General features: G+C 32.4%; 3 protein-coding genes across 9 annotated transcripts in view; 2 read left to right on the top strand and 1 right to left on the bottom strand.

Moving 5' to 3' along the window:
- The window catches only part of LOC128886930 (cytosolic purine 5'-nucleotidase), an 18,417-nt gene extending 14,071 nt beyond the window's left edge, over positions 1-4,346 (bottom strand). Inside the window, exons 1-2 of one of the 5 annotated variants that reach the window (XM_054142213.1) lie at positions 4,053-4,346; positions 1,842-1,963 (exon numbers count right to left, since the gene is read on the bottom strand). In XM_054142213.1, the coding sequence (XP_053998188.1) occupies positions 1,842-1,963; positions 4,053-4,346 (416 nt within the window). Of the gene's footprint in view, positions 1-274; positions 741-1,841; positions 1,964-2,754; positions 2,891-4,052 lie in introns of those variants that run through there. The other 4 variants (XM_054142240.1, XM_054142257.1, XM_054142230.1 and 1 more) reach the window with 4 other exon arrangements.
- On the top strand, positions 3,031-11,083 carry LOC128887015 (O-phosphoseryl-tRNA(Sec) selenium transferase). Of its 3 annotated transcripts, none has more exons than XM_054142438.1 (7): positions 3,031-4,177; positions 5,353-5,541; positions 5,612-5,885; positions 5,962-6,337; positions 6,418-6,914; positions 6,998-10,659; positions 10,921-11,083. In XM_054142438.1, the coding sequence occupies exons 2-6, from the start codon at positions 5,428-5,430 to the stop codon at positions 7,261-7,263; spliced, it is 1,527 nt and encodes a 508-aa protein (XP_053998413.1). In that variant the 5' UTR covers positions 3,031-4,177; positions 5,353-5,427; the 3' UTR covers positions 7,264-10,659; positions 10,921-11,083. The 3 variants fall into 3 exon arrangements, with proteins under 3 accessions (XP_053998413.1, XP_053998395.1, XP_053998403.1); XM_054142420.1 differs by lacking the exon at positions 3,031-4,177 and adding an exon at positions 4,331-4,472; XM_054142428.1 differs by lacking the exon at positions 3,031-4,177 and adding an exon at positions 4,332-4,472 and having other exon boundaries at positions 5,385-5,541.
- LOC128886897 (uncharacterized) lies at positions 10,944-14,281 on the top strand. Its single transcript, XM_054142149.1, has 4 exons — positions 10,944-11,083; positions 11,242-11,449; positions 11,555-11,745; positions 11,831-14,281. Exons 2-4 carry the CDS (start codon positions 11,252-11,254, stop codon positions 13,875-13,877), a joined length of 2,436 nt encoding a protein of 811 aa, XP_053998124.1. The 5' UTR covers positions 10,944-11,083; positions 11,242-11,251; the 3' UTR covers positions 13,878-14,281.

The raw sequence follows: 14,281 nt of genomic DNA, 5'->3' as shown, positions 1-14,281 counted from the left end.
GAATAAACGAGTGGGCTAACTAACAATAAATGGGGCGGGGCGGGGAGGGGGGGGAGGGGGGACGTGTTTTCTCGCGGAACGAACACTTTTTTCCAAATCAAGTTTTGGAACGTCTTTCGACAGAATTTCAAAGCAAACTCAAAAATACATTTATTCTGTTTTCATTTATACTCTGTCAAACATTTAATAGAACATTTGATCGTTCGAAAACACGGCGGACTTGCAATACCCGCGTGGATAAATGGGAACGTATTTACAAATCATGAAGAATTACCAGTTCTGCTTGGCGTTGTGACCAACACGTTAACGCTTGCACGACTCATTATGAAGGCAACCACGGTGTCGTTTGTCGGGTATCGATCGCGAACCGCGAGTATTCACACTTTCGTTGACTGACCAGGGCGAATGACAACGATGTAATGACCGCTACGCAATGAGAATTTTTGGTCCCGTATTGGAGGAAACGGCGAAAACGAATACAACGTATGGCCAGAATAGCAATGACGATAAGAAGGCTGCAGGGGTCAATTCGCGTGACGATAATAGAGAAGGAAAAATACACAGAGACGCGCGACGCTATCGTGTCAATAAAGTAAACAGTTAACTTTCCTGCAGCTATGAATGAAGATGGAACATATTATTAAAGTGGTCCACACGTGTTTCCCTATTTTTTCCAGCACTATTTTCGCATAACCTGTTTAATTGGACAAAATTTGTATAACTTTATGTATCTTAATAACGAAAAGAAAAACTTTCTGAAGAGAACGTTTAAGTTATCCACAGTTTTCTACGTTAAAAATGTCTAAAAATAATCTGAAATAGAATTTCTCAGTAACCCAGTCACTGAGTTGTTACAAGCAGCCAGAAATATTATATCCCAACGAAACATGCGTTGTTATCGGTCGTATTAACGTTATCGCATTGTTTGTCTCAACACGCCGTGAAGTGGCGTATCGAGATACGAGAGTTTCGATTTAACGATAAAATCGATTGGGATTAGAACTGCATCGATGTCGATGGCGTAACCTCTACGCCGTAAAATTCTGAACTAATTCGCACGAACCGAAAGCATCGACGACCACGGTGGAAATATTAAGTTGAACAAGTTATTTTTAAGCACTATGATCGAGCAGCGGCTGACAGTGCGTAGGCTTTTTAAACAGTTGTCCTTGGAGATCTTATAAATATCATAAAATCTCCTACTTAACGTATCTTACACGCTTCATCGATGATCGTTAAAATCTCATAACTTTGTCGATTGCTAATACACAAAAATGTGAAGCTCTTGTTGGTTTAATTGGTGGTTTAAGATACAGACCTCAAAATGTCAAAATAATTAGAGGGTCAGACTACGATAATATCGATAGCGATGATAATAACAATAATTATGTAACAATTGTATGTATAGTAATAGTGTGGTGATAGTATAGTTGCAGCATAGTCATTGGAATAATTGTAAAATTGCAACAAAAATAACGATAGATATACAAGAACAATTGAAATAAAAATAGTAATAATAATCTGAACAACAATAGTAATAGATCAGAAATGTTGATCCTCTAATTATTTTAAACAATATAAAAGTAAAAATAATATAAAATTGTAACCCAGTACATCGAACATCATTATAATCATCGTTATCAATTATGTAAAAACTATATTTAAAAAAATGCATTCAATCAAAATTAATGCAATGGAAGAAAGCTGAGAAAGTAGTGTACAATATAATTCGTATACAACAAATTCACAAATATGTACAACTTCTAATACTTTTTGTATCAACAGTTTTGCAACTGCAAATAATTCACGAAAAAAAAAAATAAACAAAAACAACCACTAACCTCTGACTAGCCTGCCGGTACCATTTTTTAGTTCCGCTAGGGTCGTTATCGTGTTGTGGCGTGTTCGGTGCGATGTTTTCGTGATCTCCGTGTGAATTACAATTGTCTAATTCCATGATTAACTGCAAGAATCGAAAAAAAAATCGTCAATTCACCAGAACAATTAACCTTTAATTCAACTTCTTACATGAATCTTAAGAAATGTCTATTTGTATGGCGAATGATACGAAATGATCGCAAAAACATCAATAACTTCTCTCCACGAGGAAATCGTGAGCTACTGCGAGCATCATCGCGAATATAAATTATGAGCTGCTTGGGGAAAAATATTTTCTTCGATATCGTCACTCGAATCTTGCGTAATTTGCGATACCCTTTCGTCCGTTTATTGTGTCGAGAATAATTTAAACTATTATTCTACTTGCAATTTTATGAGAAAATGAATGCACTACTTTAAAGTGAATACTAATAGAGACAATGTAGCCTGAAGCTGTAAATTCAAGTGTTCAACGATTCTATTTCGAAATAGCCATTTTCTTTATCGTATACTGTAAAAGTAACCATAGTTTTTAGTAAATATTTTGCAGAACAATCGCGAAAAATGACAATAAAAATAAATTAGTCACTTTAACTTCACAGGAATCGCTCGGTTTAATCTACAAACCATCATAGTTTTGGATATTGTTTATCAGTTGCTCTTATCACTGAAACTATTTTCTTCACAAATTCGTGCATGTACGTACATAGAAAATTTCGATTAATAATTTAAAGAGATTTATTAGCGATAATATTTACATACGAGGCACAGTCCTGCAAAGTATTCTCTTATTCGTAAAAGTTATACAAAAAATACGACCACTACGTTGATAATGTGTCCACAAGCGAAATTCATTACAAGCATGGAGGAACGTACCTATCGCACTAGACTTATCAAAATGCTTTTAGTGTCCTATATAGATATAAACAACGGAGTTTAGAATACTATTCTCATATAGGTTAAATGCCGACGCACAGCACTATGTCTGTCACTTGAGCACTAATTTAACACCGTTGCACGATGCAAACCTTACGCGCACTGAGGTCAGTTCACTGAATTGCGTTGACCTCCGTGCAAGTATACCAATGCAGAAAATCGAAGTGTTCCTATGCCGTTTCAAATTTTTTCGTGGCGCGCGAATTAAGCCTTTTCAAACTCGCGTGTACGAGAAACTGCGATTACTACAGGAAGAATGTATCGAAAACTAATTTCAATTCACGATGGCACAATTATTTATTTGTGTACCATCGGACATACTAAGTGCATCTTTTTTTTTTAAATGTACACAATGTATGATGTAAGTGAAAATGATCGTATTTGATTCGTAGATAAAAAAATTGTTTATTTAGATACATGACGATACATAATTACGTAGTGTTTTTGTAAGAGATAGTATATCGCAAAACTTGTAGATATTAAAAAATTGAGATACAGAATTAAGTATCATAACGGTTAAATAAATTATTAATAATTAGGATGAGGTTGTTATAAATAGTACAATTTAGTGAAAATACAACGCAGGAAACGTGCAAAAAACACATTTTTAAAAAGCAAGAATGAATATTCAAATAGTTAGTGATAAGTTTTGAAAATACAATATAATATGTATATTATATATGCTGAGTCTTAGAATACGTAAAGCAGTTCCACAGATCCGTAGGGGGTCGCAAACATGTTGATAGGGGTCTAGAAGTTATCAGACAAAAAAAATATAAAAGAAATGCTTTCCGTAGTATCCGTACTAACGACTCGTTAAAAAGTTATCAGTAATCGGTTAAAAATAAACTGGAAACTCAAAAATTGAAGAAGTTTTGAACAATTTTATAAAAAAATGGCAAATTTTATTATAGTTTGAACATGAGATGAATAATAAGAATTCTTAAATATCAATGAATAAAAAATATATTTAATTATGGATTACTATATTAAGAAGCAGTTTTGAAATTTACTGAATAAAAATAATTGTATTTTATTTTAAATTCGCAAAAATGTTCCTTTACCAAAGAGGTCTACAAAAAGTTTGAGAAACACTGTCGTAAGGTTTGTGGAATGCATGACATACTTAAAAAAAATCACCGATCCGTCACTACTGACATGTCCATTTTTCTTAACGAAAATGTTATGGTGATTCGAATGCAAGGAAGGAAGAGGATAATAATCAGTAAATAATGCACCTGCCGGCTAGCTGAGTTGTGAATCGCACACGTATCACTTTGACCCGTAAAGGCGGCGGACGAATTCGTTCGTAGCGCCGTGCGTAACCCGTCCGTCCGCTGTCGCCTGAACGCCATAATTCGAGGTAAAATTCCGTGCTTGGCAATTTTCGCGATTCTCCACGCGTCCGCGGTACACATCGTGTAACCAACGACAATTGAAACGCAGTCCCGAGGCCCCCGTGGCCAAACAATTACGTTGCATCCTCTGTATTGCGTAAAATTAATCCGATTTAGGTGACCTCGACACGACATAACCTAACAACCCTGTGCGGTCTGGTGACAATTACGGATGAACGCGACACGAGCCGTGTCCGTCTTTGCTCGGTTCAGTTAAACGAACGTATGCGATTACGGCTTGGAGTCTCTGGAATGCGTCAGGTAGTGCATGATTGTCGATGCACCGCCACTTGAATATCATCCTAGCCCAACCCATTTTTATTCTGTCATTTGGACCACTCCACGAAACTGTGTCACTTTAAAGTTACCAGGTTTCCTTTATTTCTTCGCTAATTATACCAAGATTCACGTTGCAATTGCTTTATGTTGTTCGATTATTTTTCTTTTCACGCAGGATATTATGGTATTTCGATATTTGAATGATTCGAATACACATAACCTTTACATTGATCCAGTATTGAATTCAGCCAATTATCTTATGTTTTTCTTTGAATGAGTCCAACATGTTTTTCTACACCCTTAAACAACGCTGTTTCTTACGTTTATTCTAACATTCTTATCGAATTGCTTTACTTATCTTTGATTCATATTTTTTTATATTATATAATGTTATGCCTGTTCATGGTATTTTTTTAACTTATTCTATTTTTAAATGTTTTATTATTGTATAGTTATAGTTTGTATTCTATTTAGTTTTATAATTATGTTTCATTCCAATTGTATGTAATTGTTTTGTTTTCAAATTATGATGAGTGTATGCATAATTTTTTAATAAATTTCAGTTTTATATGAAAAGTTTGCATTCTGTTTTTTAAATTCATTGCACCTCATGTATCCAAGAACATCACTTAAGAGCTGATATATTTTATCATTAAAATATTTATTCGTTAATTCATTCAATAAGAAAGTTTTATTTCATAAATAAATAAATTTATTATATATACATATATAATCAGTATCAAATATCAACAATGCAAAGTTTCATGTTTGTATCATCTCTTTTGTGTTATGTAATGCGCATTAAATAATATTACCTAAAATCTAATAATTATTCTAATGATCTAACATTGATTACCGAAAGCAATGGTATACTAAAACATCGAACTTCCTAAGATTTGTGGCCTAAACATTTGAAAGAATTGGGTAATCCAAGAAGATGAATAATCAGGCATTCAGTTTAGCGGAAAAGCTAATTCCAGCGACCTACGTACAACAAGGCTTAAATGCAAAAAAGTCACGTGAAAATCTTATAAGACATTTCATTGAACATGTAAGGCTATATTTAAAAATCTGATAATTAAATATCTCGATGATTGACGCTATGAATTTTTTAAAAACAGCAAAAATGGCCAGAAGAGGGATGGGATGATGCGACAATAGAAGCATTCCTTTCGGATCTATCGCAAATGGATAGTAACAATTTTCCTTCCAACTGTAGCGTCGGAGAACGCGAGGCAAGGATTATATCTAACATTGTTGCAAGGCGACATTTTCGAATGGGACATGGTATAGGTAGATCGAGCGATTTAGAGGAAGTGCAACCAAAAGCTGCTGGAAGTAGTTTAATGTATAAATTAACAAATGCTCTGGTGCTTGAAGTTATTCGATACATGGGTAAGATTAATAGTTTTAGACTGGTTAAGTGTAATGTATACACATACAATAAATTTAATAATATTTCTTATTGCAGGAGTAAAGAGTATAGCAGGCTGTTTTTTATCTCCAATGGCTACAGGCATGAGCTTGGTATTATGTATGTTAACATTTAAACAAGACAGACCACGAGCAAAGTATGTTCTATGGTCTAGAATTGATCAAAAGTCAAGCTTTAAGTCAATATTTACTGCTGGTTTAGAACCAATTGTTATCGAAACAAAAATAATCGGAGATGAAGTAAAGACAGATATGCAAAGACTCGAATCTCAAATGTCAGCTTTAGGTGAAAGTGTTGCTTGCGTGCTTACAACAACCAGTTGCTTTGCACCTAGAGCAAGTGACTCCATTGATTCTATCGCAGCACTTTGTACTCAATATAACATTCCCCACTTAGTAAACAATGCATATGGGTAAGTGTGTGTACTGAGAGAAATGTCATTTTAAATTGATTACATTTAAACACATATTACATCGTATTCTACTATTAAAGCTTGCAGAGTACAAGATGTATGCACCTCATACAAGAAGCATCGCGAAAAGGCCGTGTCGATGCTTTTGTTCAAAGCACAGATAAGAATTTCTTAGTTCCAGTGGGTGGAGCAATTATTGGTTCGTTTGACAAAAATCTTTTAGATCGCATATCAAAAATGTATCCAGGTCGTGCGAGTGCTAGCTCGATTATGGATGTAATGATAACATTGCTAAGTTTGGGAATGGCTGGTTACAAGCAGTTGATAACGCAACGTAAAGAGATGTATTCGTGTTTGAAAGAAGAACTTGGAAAACTAGCAGCACGGTATGATGAAAGATTGCTAGACACTAAAGGAAACCCCATATCAATGGGAATGACCCTTCAATTTTTAAATCATCATAATGGTTTCCAACAAGTTAATATGCTACGTTCAATACTATTCCTCCGCAATGTTAGCGGTATAAGAGTAATAACGGCTACGGAAAGCAAACACGTTGTTTCACACAAGTTTGAAGGTTTGTATTGAATACGTGACTTTTATTTTTAACTAAATTCTATTTTAATTAATAATATCATGTTGTAATCTTATTTTATTCAGGTTGGGGAGCACATAATAGTAATTATCCAGTACCATATTTAACTGCTGCTGCAGCTTTGGGTATGAAAAGATCAGATGTGGATGTATTTATACAACGATTAGATAAAGCTTTGACTAAAGTGAGGAGACGTTCAGCTCCAGTTACGCCAACAGCATCTCTTGTTGGATCAAGTATTAATGGAGACACAGGAGGTGCTGGTGGACCTGGAGAATCTAGCACAGCTTCAACTAGCCGAGCAAGTAGTAAAGATAGTTTGAGAAAATGAACCGTAATCAACGCAACTGGCCAGTCGAATCAGTACATTAATTTGTAAGTAAATTATTACTTGCAGTTAACATGTGTTGGATACCTCTGAAGAGTACCTTACGTTTGTATTTTTCACATTAAAATACTTTGACTGAAAATATATCGATATGTTTCAGATTTAGAACTTCTTTCACTGATTGATTTAAAAATCTTAATCTTTCCAAATTAAAAATACAATGCAATCCTTTTTTTACACATAATACATAAATTTTGTTATGTTATTAAGTAGAAACTTGCAATAAAAAATATATTCTACAGAGGTATGTAACAGAATAATGTGCTGATTCGCCTGTCCATTTGCGTTGTAATAGCGTCATTTCCCACAAGACAAAGAAAGGGAGTTCCATGCGAATGGTATTAATACCAAAACATTAAAGCTAAATTTGAGAAAACGGAAGAACGTTAGGATATTCTATACATCCATTTGAAGAGATTAATTCGTAAGCGCTGGCCGCAGAAATATCTGTTATACTCGTTCTGTGCTATAATGTTCATGCAATTATGTTTGAAACGAAGTATATATTGTCAGATTTCTGACTTTCTTTTTCAGCATTTACTTTTACTTTATTTAATACCGTTGTACGGGACACGAATAGATCAAGTTAAAATAAGATTAATTAATTTCAATTCTTAAATTTTCTTTTTTATATTTAAATTTATTATTTTGATTTTTCAGTACGTACTGTATTATTTCAATTAGTTGTAGCTGCATCATTGTACCAACCACGTATTTTGGAAGACTTATTATTCTATACTTTCAATCGTCTTATCATAAATTAGCATTTTTCTTGAATGATTTGTTTATGGTAAAAGTTTAAAATGATAAAATTGAAACGTATTTGCTTTCCCTTAGGAGTAATATATTTATATCGATGGTCATAGTAAAAACATATGTTATTACTTGTAAAGAGAGGTTTATAGTAGATACAGTATTTGCTTCATCACACTGTTATAGAAAGTATGTATAAAAATTAGAAGCACCATACATAACAAACAATATTTTCCAGGTCTGTATAAATCAAGTGCTTTTTTTTTATTTAATGTTAAGATACAATCTATTATTTTAGAATTATCCATTTTTTATTTAAAGAATTGTGTTCGATTTCATACTACATTACGCGACATGTAATTACATGTATATTTAGTGCATTAATAATATATATACTCTTTTGTTACTTGACTATATTGTATGAAGCAACAGAATTATCTGTTCGACACTTTTTAACAGACTATGAATACGCAAAAGAAATAGCACACGTTTAAATAAGATACTGTATTGCTGAACACAATCATTTTTCAAGTGTGTGTACAAATTTTTGTGTGTATATGGAAATACACACGCAAAAACATGTATACACATAACAGAAAGGATATATATTTTAAACTTTATCTTTGAATCGTTTACTCGACATTATTTTTGTACTGTTTCATTGATGTACGTTTACAAACTTTTAATTTGTAGATTCTCTTACGTTTCTAACTTCAAAAGTATTATTCAAATATTTGCAAAGTTATAATGTTTAGATTACCTACATTTGTGTAAATTTTATTGGTACAATGTAATATTTATTGGTAAATATTCATATTAGCTCAGAGAAAAGCAATATAAAATACTATAATTATAGATAAATTGAGTGCATTGTTATTTTCAATAGAGAAAAAATCAAAGAAAAAAATATTTGATATTTGAAGAAGGAAGAATTCGTGTTGTATGCTTAGTTTAAGTAAATAAGTAATATTTGTTCGTTTGTAATGACTCCGAGGAATTAATGAAAAAAATGTTGTTTTTTTTGTTAATGCTAATTCATGAGAAATAGCGAAACGCTACAGAATCGTCATTCTGGGTGAATCACATATGCTATTGTAGAATGTACTATTATTATAACATTATTTAAAAAAGAAGATAACATATAGTAAGAATTATAAAAAAAAAGACATTGTAGAATAGTACATGGTACCTCATGCCAATGACATTCCTATGTACATAAAAATATTTTACTTTTTACATTATAGTTTGTTTATGTATATTGGTGTATCATAAACATTTCGTTACTTCGTTACAGTATGATTTTACACGAAAAAAAAGGCAGGTCCGTATATATTATAACATATGCCTTTTTGTATGAAACAACGATGTTTATGGTCCTACTTCATTAATGTTTTTCAATCTTTTGTATGTATATCTTGCAATACGAATCGTTATAAAAACAATCAATGTATAGATTGCTGATAGTTCATTATTCGAACGATAATGTTGAATCAGACATCATTATTTGCTTCTTCACGAAAAATCGAAATTAAGAAAGTGAGGCTAGAGGAACATTTTATATGTAAAACACGATTATGCCTCTGAAATTTTTCTAGAAAACTCCAAAAATGGAATAACAAGAATTTTAGAAATATAATCGTATTTTTAATATAAGATACACCAGCATTCACTCTTTTAATTTGAACAAATTGTTACAGTTCTGAAGAACAAAACATGCCTTTGAATGGCTGTAAACAGTGGATACATTATTGGAAAAGTAATTTTGCTATCGAGAAAAGATGCTATATACCAAATGATATAAAATTTATTAAGCAAGGTCTACTTGTTATATTCCTAAGTTTATTGCAGTTAATGTATACTACCGGCTGTGAAACATGTTTTACTGTTATACGTTGTAAACTAAGGAAAATAATTATTCACAGTCTTACACTCGGTTATATTTTTAAGGTATATGTATATTTCGTTGTTTAGTCATAATATTCAAGGAAACCTATACATTGTCGACATTGTATATACGCAATTGTTTTAACAAAATTTTTAAAAACAAATATATAAGATATTTAAGATAATAGAAGTAAGTAAAGTAAATTACGTACATTTCAATACATATACATACGATACATTCGCTAATCCAAATATTATATTCTCCTGAATCATAATACATAACAAATTCTATTACCTAAGCGACCATTTTACACATGATGTACTTGCTTAAAATTCAGATGGAAATTGTATTCAAAAGAGGAAAAGTAATTAATAAAAAGGACACATGTACAAAACATTAAATCATGATAAAATTATAGTTAATTTTATCGCGCAAACATTGATATTTAATATTTCCATTTGTAAATTTAAACAATGTGCTAACTATAGTAATGTTATAACTACTAATCAAAGATCTACATACATACACGAATATGTAAACAGTATAATTATAAGCTCTTCCCCAATTATGATTACTGTGTGATAGTAAATGCTTTATTTGTATTATATGCAACAATTGGATAAATAAAAATTTAAATGTTATAAAAAATCGTTTGATTTACCCTATAGACAAGTGCTTAGAAGAGAATATATCATATAAAAGTAAAAATGCAGTTAATTGATGCTAAGTATATTTATTTATGTAAATAAGAATAGTAAGTTAATAAGCAAAATTCAGTAGAATGTTAACAAGAAAAATAATTATTATTAGGAATTTATAATTCGTAGCAGTTTAAAATCATTTAAACTGCAGCGCTACTTTCTCGTATATATTTTGCTCAATTTTACTGTTCATTGATAAGATCGAGAGAACGAAATGATGTAACTATAAACATAGCACACCTCTTTCATACATTTTTTTAGGTATATTTGGATATATTCTGTTCTTCAGTTTTTACAAAACAAATAGTAAATTTATGCCAAATATAACCTATTAAAAATAAATCGTACCGAACGAATGAAAAACAAAATTCTTGATTTGAATTCACAATTTACACCAACTATTAAAATATTGTTGCACCATAAGGTATCTATAATTATAATGTTTACTAATATTATGATTAAATGACTTATTTTACATCTCTAAAATCTACGTAAAGTGTTATTTTTATTGCAAAGGAAAACAAGTACATATTTAAATTTTTCTTGTATAACTATTATTGATACTTATCACATTTATTTCAGAATAAATATAATGGCTAAGATTAAAACACAAGATAGACCGATAAAAATAAGAAACAAAATTTTAAATTCCGGTAATACTAAAAAAGAAAGTACATTAAAAATGCCAGTATTAAATATTACTGCAGTTTTGTGCATTGCCATAGCTATGTGGTTTAGCTATAAAGGATACCTTGAAACCAGAGTAAATGCACCATATGATGTAGAAAAGGTATGATCTGCATTTACTTTTACTTATTAAATAATTATTATTTATTTCAACTAAGCCATTACATTTTTTCAGTATACTAATATTTATTTGTTTACTTAAAAACAGCTAGTTACAGCAACCGGATTAGAAGTTGCAGACAGATATTGGGGCACGTATAGGTCAGGTGTATACTTTGGTTTGAAAACCAGAGATCCACATTCTTTGGTGACAGGATTGATGTGGTATTTCCCACATCTGTTGCGTCAAGATGGTAGTGGCCTCCGACATTGGTGTGAACAAGGAGATAGATTAGACAAGTAAATAATGTCATTGCATTGCCTTTTAGTTACCTTCTGCATTGCTAACAGCATTTATGTCTATACTGTTGATTGTTTAATTTAGATATGCCTGGTTAGAACATGATGGAAGATCTTTTGGTGTCCAGGAAATAGTGGATAATTCTGCTGTTTTAAATACTACATTTGTCAAGAGACCTGGTGGTACACATGGAGGAGATTGGACAGCAAGAATTGCTGTAACATCTGAAAATGGAATGAGGGATGGGGAAGAAATTTCATTACTTTTTTACACTGCCATTGAGGAACATACCAAGGGATGGATTAAAGCTAATCTTGGTGATGAGAACCATATAACAGGCTTAGAAGGAAACACCCAAGGATTGGGCTCCTTTACCATAGATTTTAATGTAATACACGGGACTATAGAAGAGCACTCTTTTTTGTCAACTGTTGCCCCCGGGTTGAATCTATTGAAAGAAACTGTGCTTCAAAACCTTAGAATAGCATCTCAAAAAGGTTCTTCAAAGAAACATATAGTTCTAGCAGGTGAACAAATACCATTATCGTCTGATGAAAAAAATAAAAATCCAAATTTTATTGTAACCCAAATAACAGGAAAAATTCCTTTCGAAATCGAAGTCAGTTACGAGTCGGGTAGTTTTATAAATAGGATCGATAAATTAACTGGAAAAAGTTACGATCGTACTTTGGAGAAGCAACGAAAATTATTCGACACGAAATTCGAAGAAATATTTAAATTGAGATCGAAAGGTTACACAGAAGACGACATTGCATTCGCGAAAATGGCACTGTCGAATATGTTAGGCTCCATAGGCTATTTCTATGGAAATTCACAAGTACAGAGCCAATATACTAAAGGACCTGTGCCTTATTGGAAAGCACCTTTGTATACCGCTGTACCTAGTAGAAGTTTCTTTCCACGAGGTTTCTTGTGGGATGAAGGATTCCATGGCTTACTCATAGCAGCCTGGGACTTAGAAATCGAATTAGATATCATAAATCATTGGTTTGATTTGATGAACGTCGAAGGCTGGATTCCGAGAGAAATGATTTTGGGTCAAGAAGCTCTAGCGAAAGTCCCAGACGAGTTCGTGACTCAAATAAATACGAATGCTAATCCTCCAACGTTTTTCTTAACTTTGGATTTCATTCTTAAACACAATCGTAAGGAAATGTTGGATAAACATTATGAATTTCTCGATAGATTGTATCCTCGCCTTCAAGCATGGTTTAATTGGTTTAATACTACGCAAGTTGGAGACTTGCCAAGTACATACAGATGGCGAGGTAGAGATGGAACTACCAATAGAGAACTAAATCCAAAGACACTCACATCTGGATTAGACGATTATCCTAGAGCCTCTCATCCAAACATCGACGAACGACACGTTGACTTACGTTGCTGGATTGCATTTGCCGCCGATATTATGTTTCAAATTAGCGAAATTTTAAATCATCCGAACGATAAGTATCACGAGACCTACCAATATTTATCAGATAATGATTTATTAAATGCTCTACATTGGTCCCCAAATACGCAAATGTATGCTGACTTTGGATTGCATACTGACAAAGTATCTTTACGAAGACCAGTTCCACCTCCAAGATCGCATGCACAATCGTCAGAGATGATACGGATTGTCTCGGAAGATCCAACTTTAAGATACGTGGATACATCTTTCGGTTACGTTTCATTGTTCCCATTTATTTTGCAAATAATTGGCCCTGAGTCGCCACAGTTAGGCAAAATATTACAGGACTTAACGAATCCCAATCTTTTGTGGACGAAATATGGTTTACGCTCGCTTACAAAGACATCGCCATTATACATGAAATATAATACTGAACACGATGCTCCTTATTGGCGAGGAGCTATTTGGATGAATCTAAATTATTTAACAGTACGAGCGACACGGTATTATTCCAATATCGAAGGTCCTTATCAGGACAACGCAAAAACTGTTTATCAGAATTTAAGGAAGAATTTAATACAGAACGTCATCAAGCAATACAAAAAATCTGGATACATGTGGGAAAACTATGGAGATACTCTAGGAGAAGGCAAAGGTAGTCACCCGTTCACTGGTTGGACTTCTTTAGTTGTGCTACTTATGGCAGAAATTTATTAATTGTAGAGTTATATATTATGTATACTTACTTCCATGAGTACTACTTTAATAATAACGAAATCAAAAGACATTGTTTCCATAAAATACGAGAAGAAAAAAAGAATTTAAAAAAGAGATTTAGAAAGATTTTCATAAAATACAAGTATACAGAGTGGATCATTAAAATACGAATCCTAAAACATTTTTGTTGCTTTTAAGAAATTATAAGAAACATTGCAATAGAGATGCATTAAGCTACACAGAAGCATGTTTGAACACTCACTTATAACATGTATTATAATCACATAAAGTTTATTATGTGTGAAGACTATTTTAATTATGAACTTAAGTATAAGTAAACATTGCAATAATACTTGAGTCTGAACAAAATAAAATTGTCTATAATTTCTATATTTTTAACACCA

Source organism: Hylaeus anthracinus, unplaced genomic scaffold, assembly GCF_026225885.1.
Source record: "Hylaeus anthracinus isolate JK02 unplaced genomic scaffold, UHH_iyHylAnth1.0_haploid 0, whole genome shotgun sequence".
In the NCBI taxonomy this organism is placed as follows: Eukaryota; Metazoa; Arthropoda; class Insecta; order Hymenoptera; family Colletidae; genus Hylaeus; species Hylaeus anthracinus.
Note: the sequence above shows the minus strand (reverse complement) of the source record. Positions and strands in the feature narration are given on the sequence as shown.

Bases quoted from the DNA above. Each gene is read 5' to 3' on its own strand.
- LOC128887015 (XM_054142438.1), top strand. From the start codon at position 5,428: ATGAATAATCAGGCATTCAGTTTAGCGGAAAAGCTAATTCCAGCGACC. The intron at 5,886-5,961 runs GTAAGATTAATA...TTCTTATTGCAG, and splicing joins TGAAGTTATTCGATACATGG to GAGTAAAGAGTATAGCAGGC. The intron at 6,915-6,997 runs GTTTGTATTGAA...TATTTTATTCAG, and splicing joins TGTTTCACACAAGTTTGAAG to GTTGGGGAGCACATAATAGT.
- LOC128886897 (XM_054142149.1), top strand. From the start codon at position 11,252: ATGGCTAAGATTAAAACACAAGATAGACCGATAAAAATAAGAAACAAA. The intron at 11,450-11,554 runs GTATGATCTGCA...ACTTAAAAACAG, and splicing joins CACCATATGATGTAGAAAAG to CTAGTTACAGCAACCGGATT. The intron at 11,746-11,830 runs GTAAATAATGTC...TGTTTAATTTAG, and splicing joins CAAGGAGATAGATTAGACAA to ATATGCCTGGTTAGAACATG.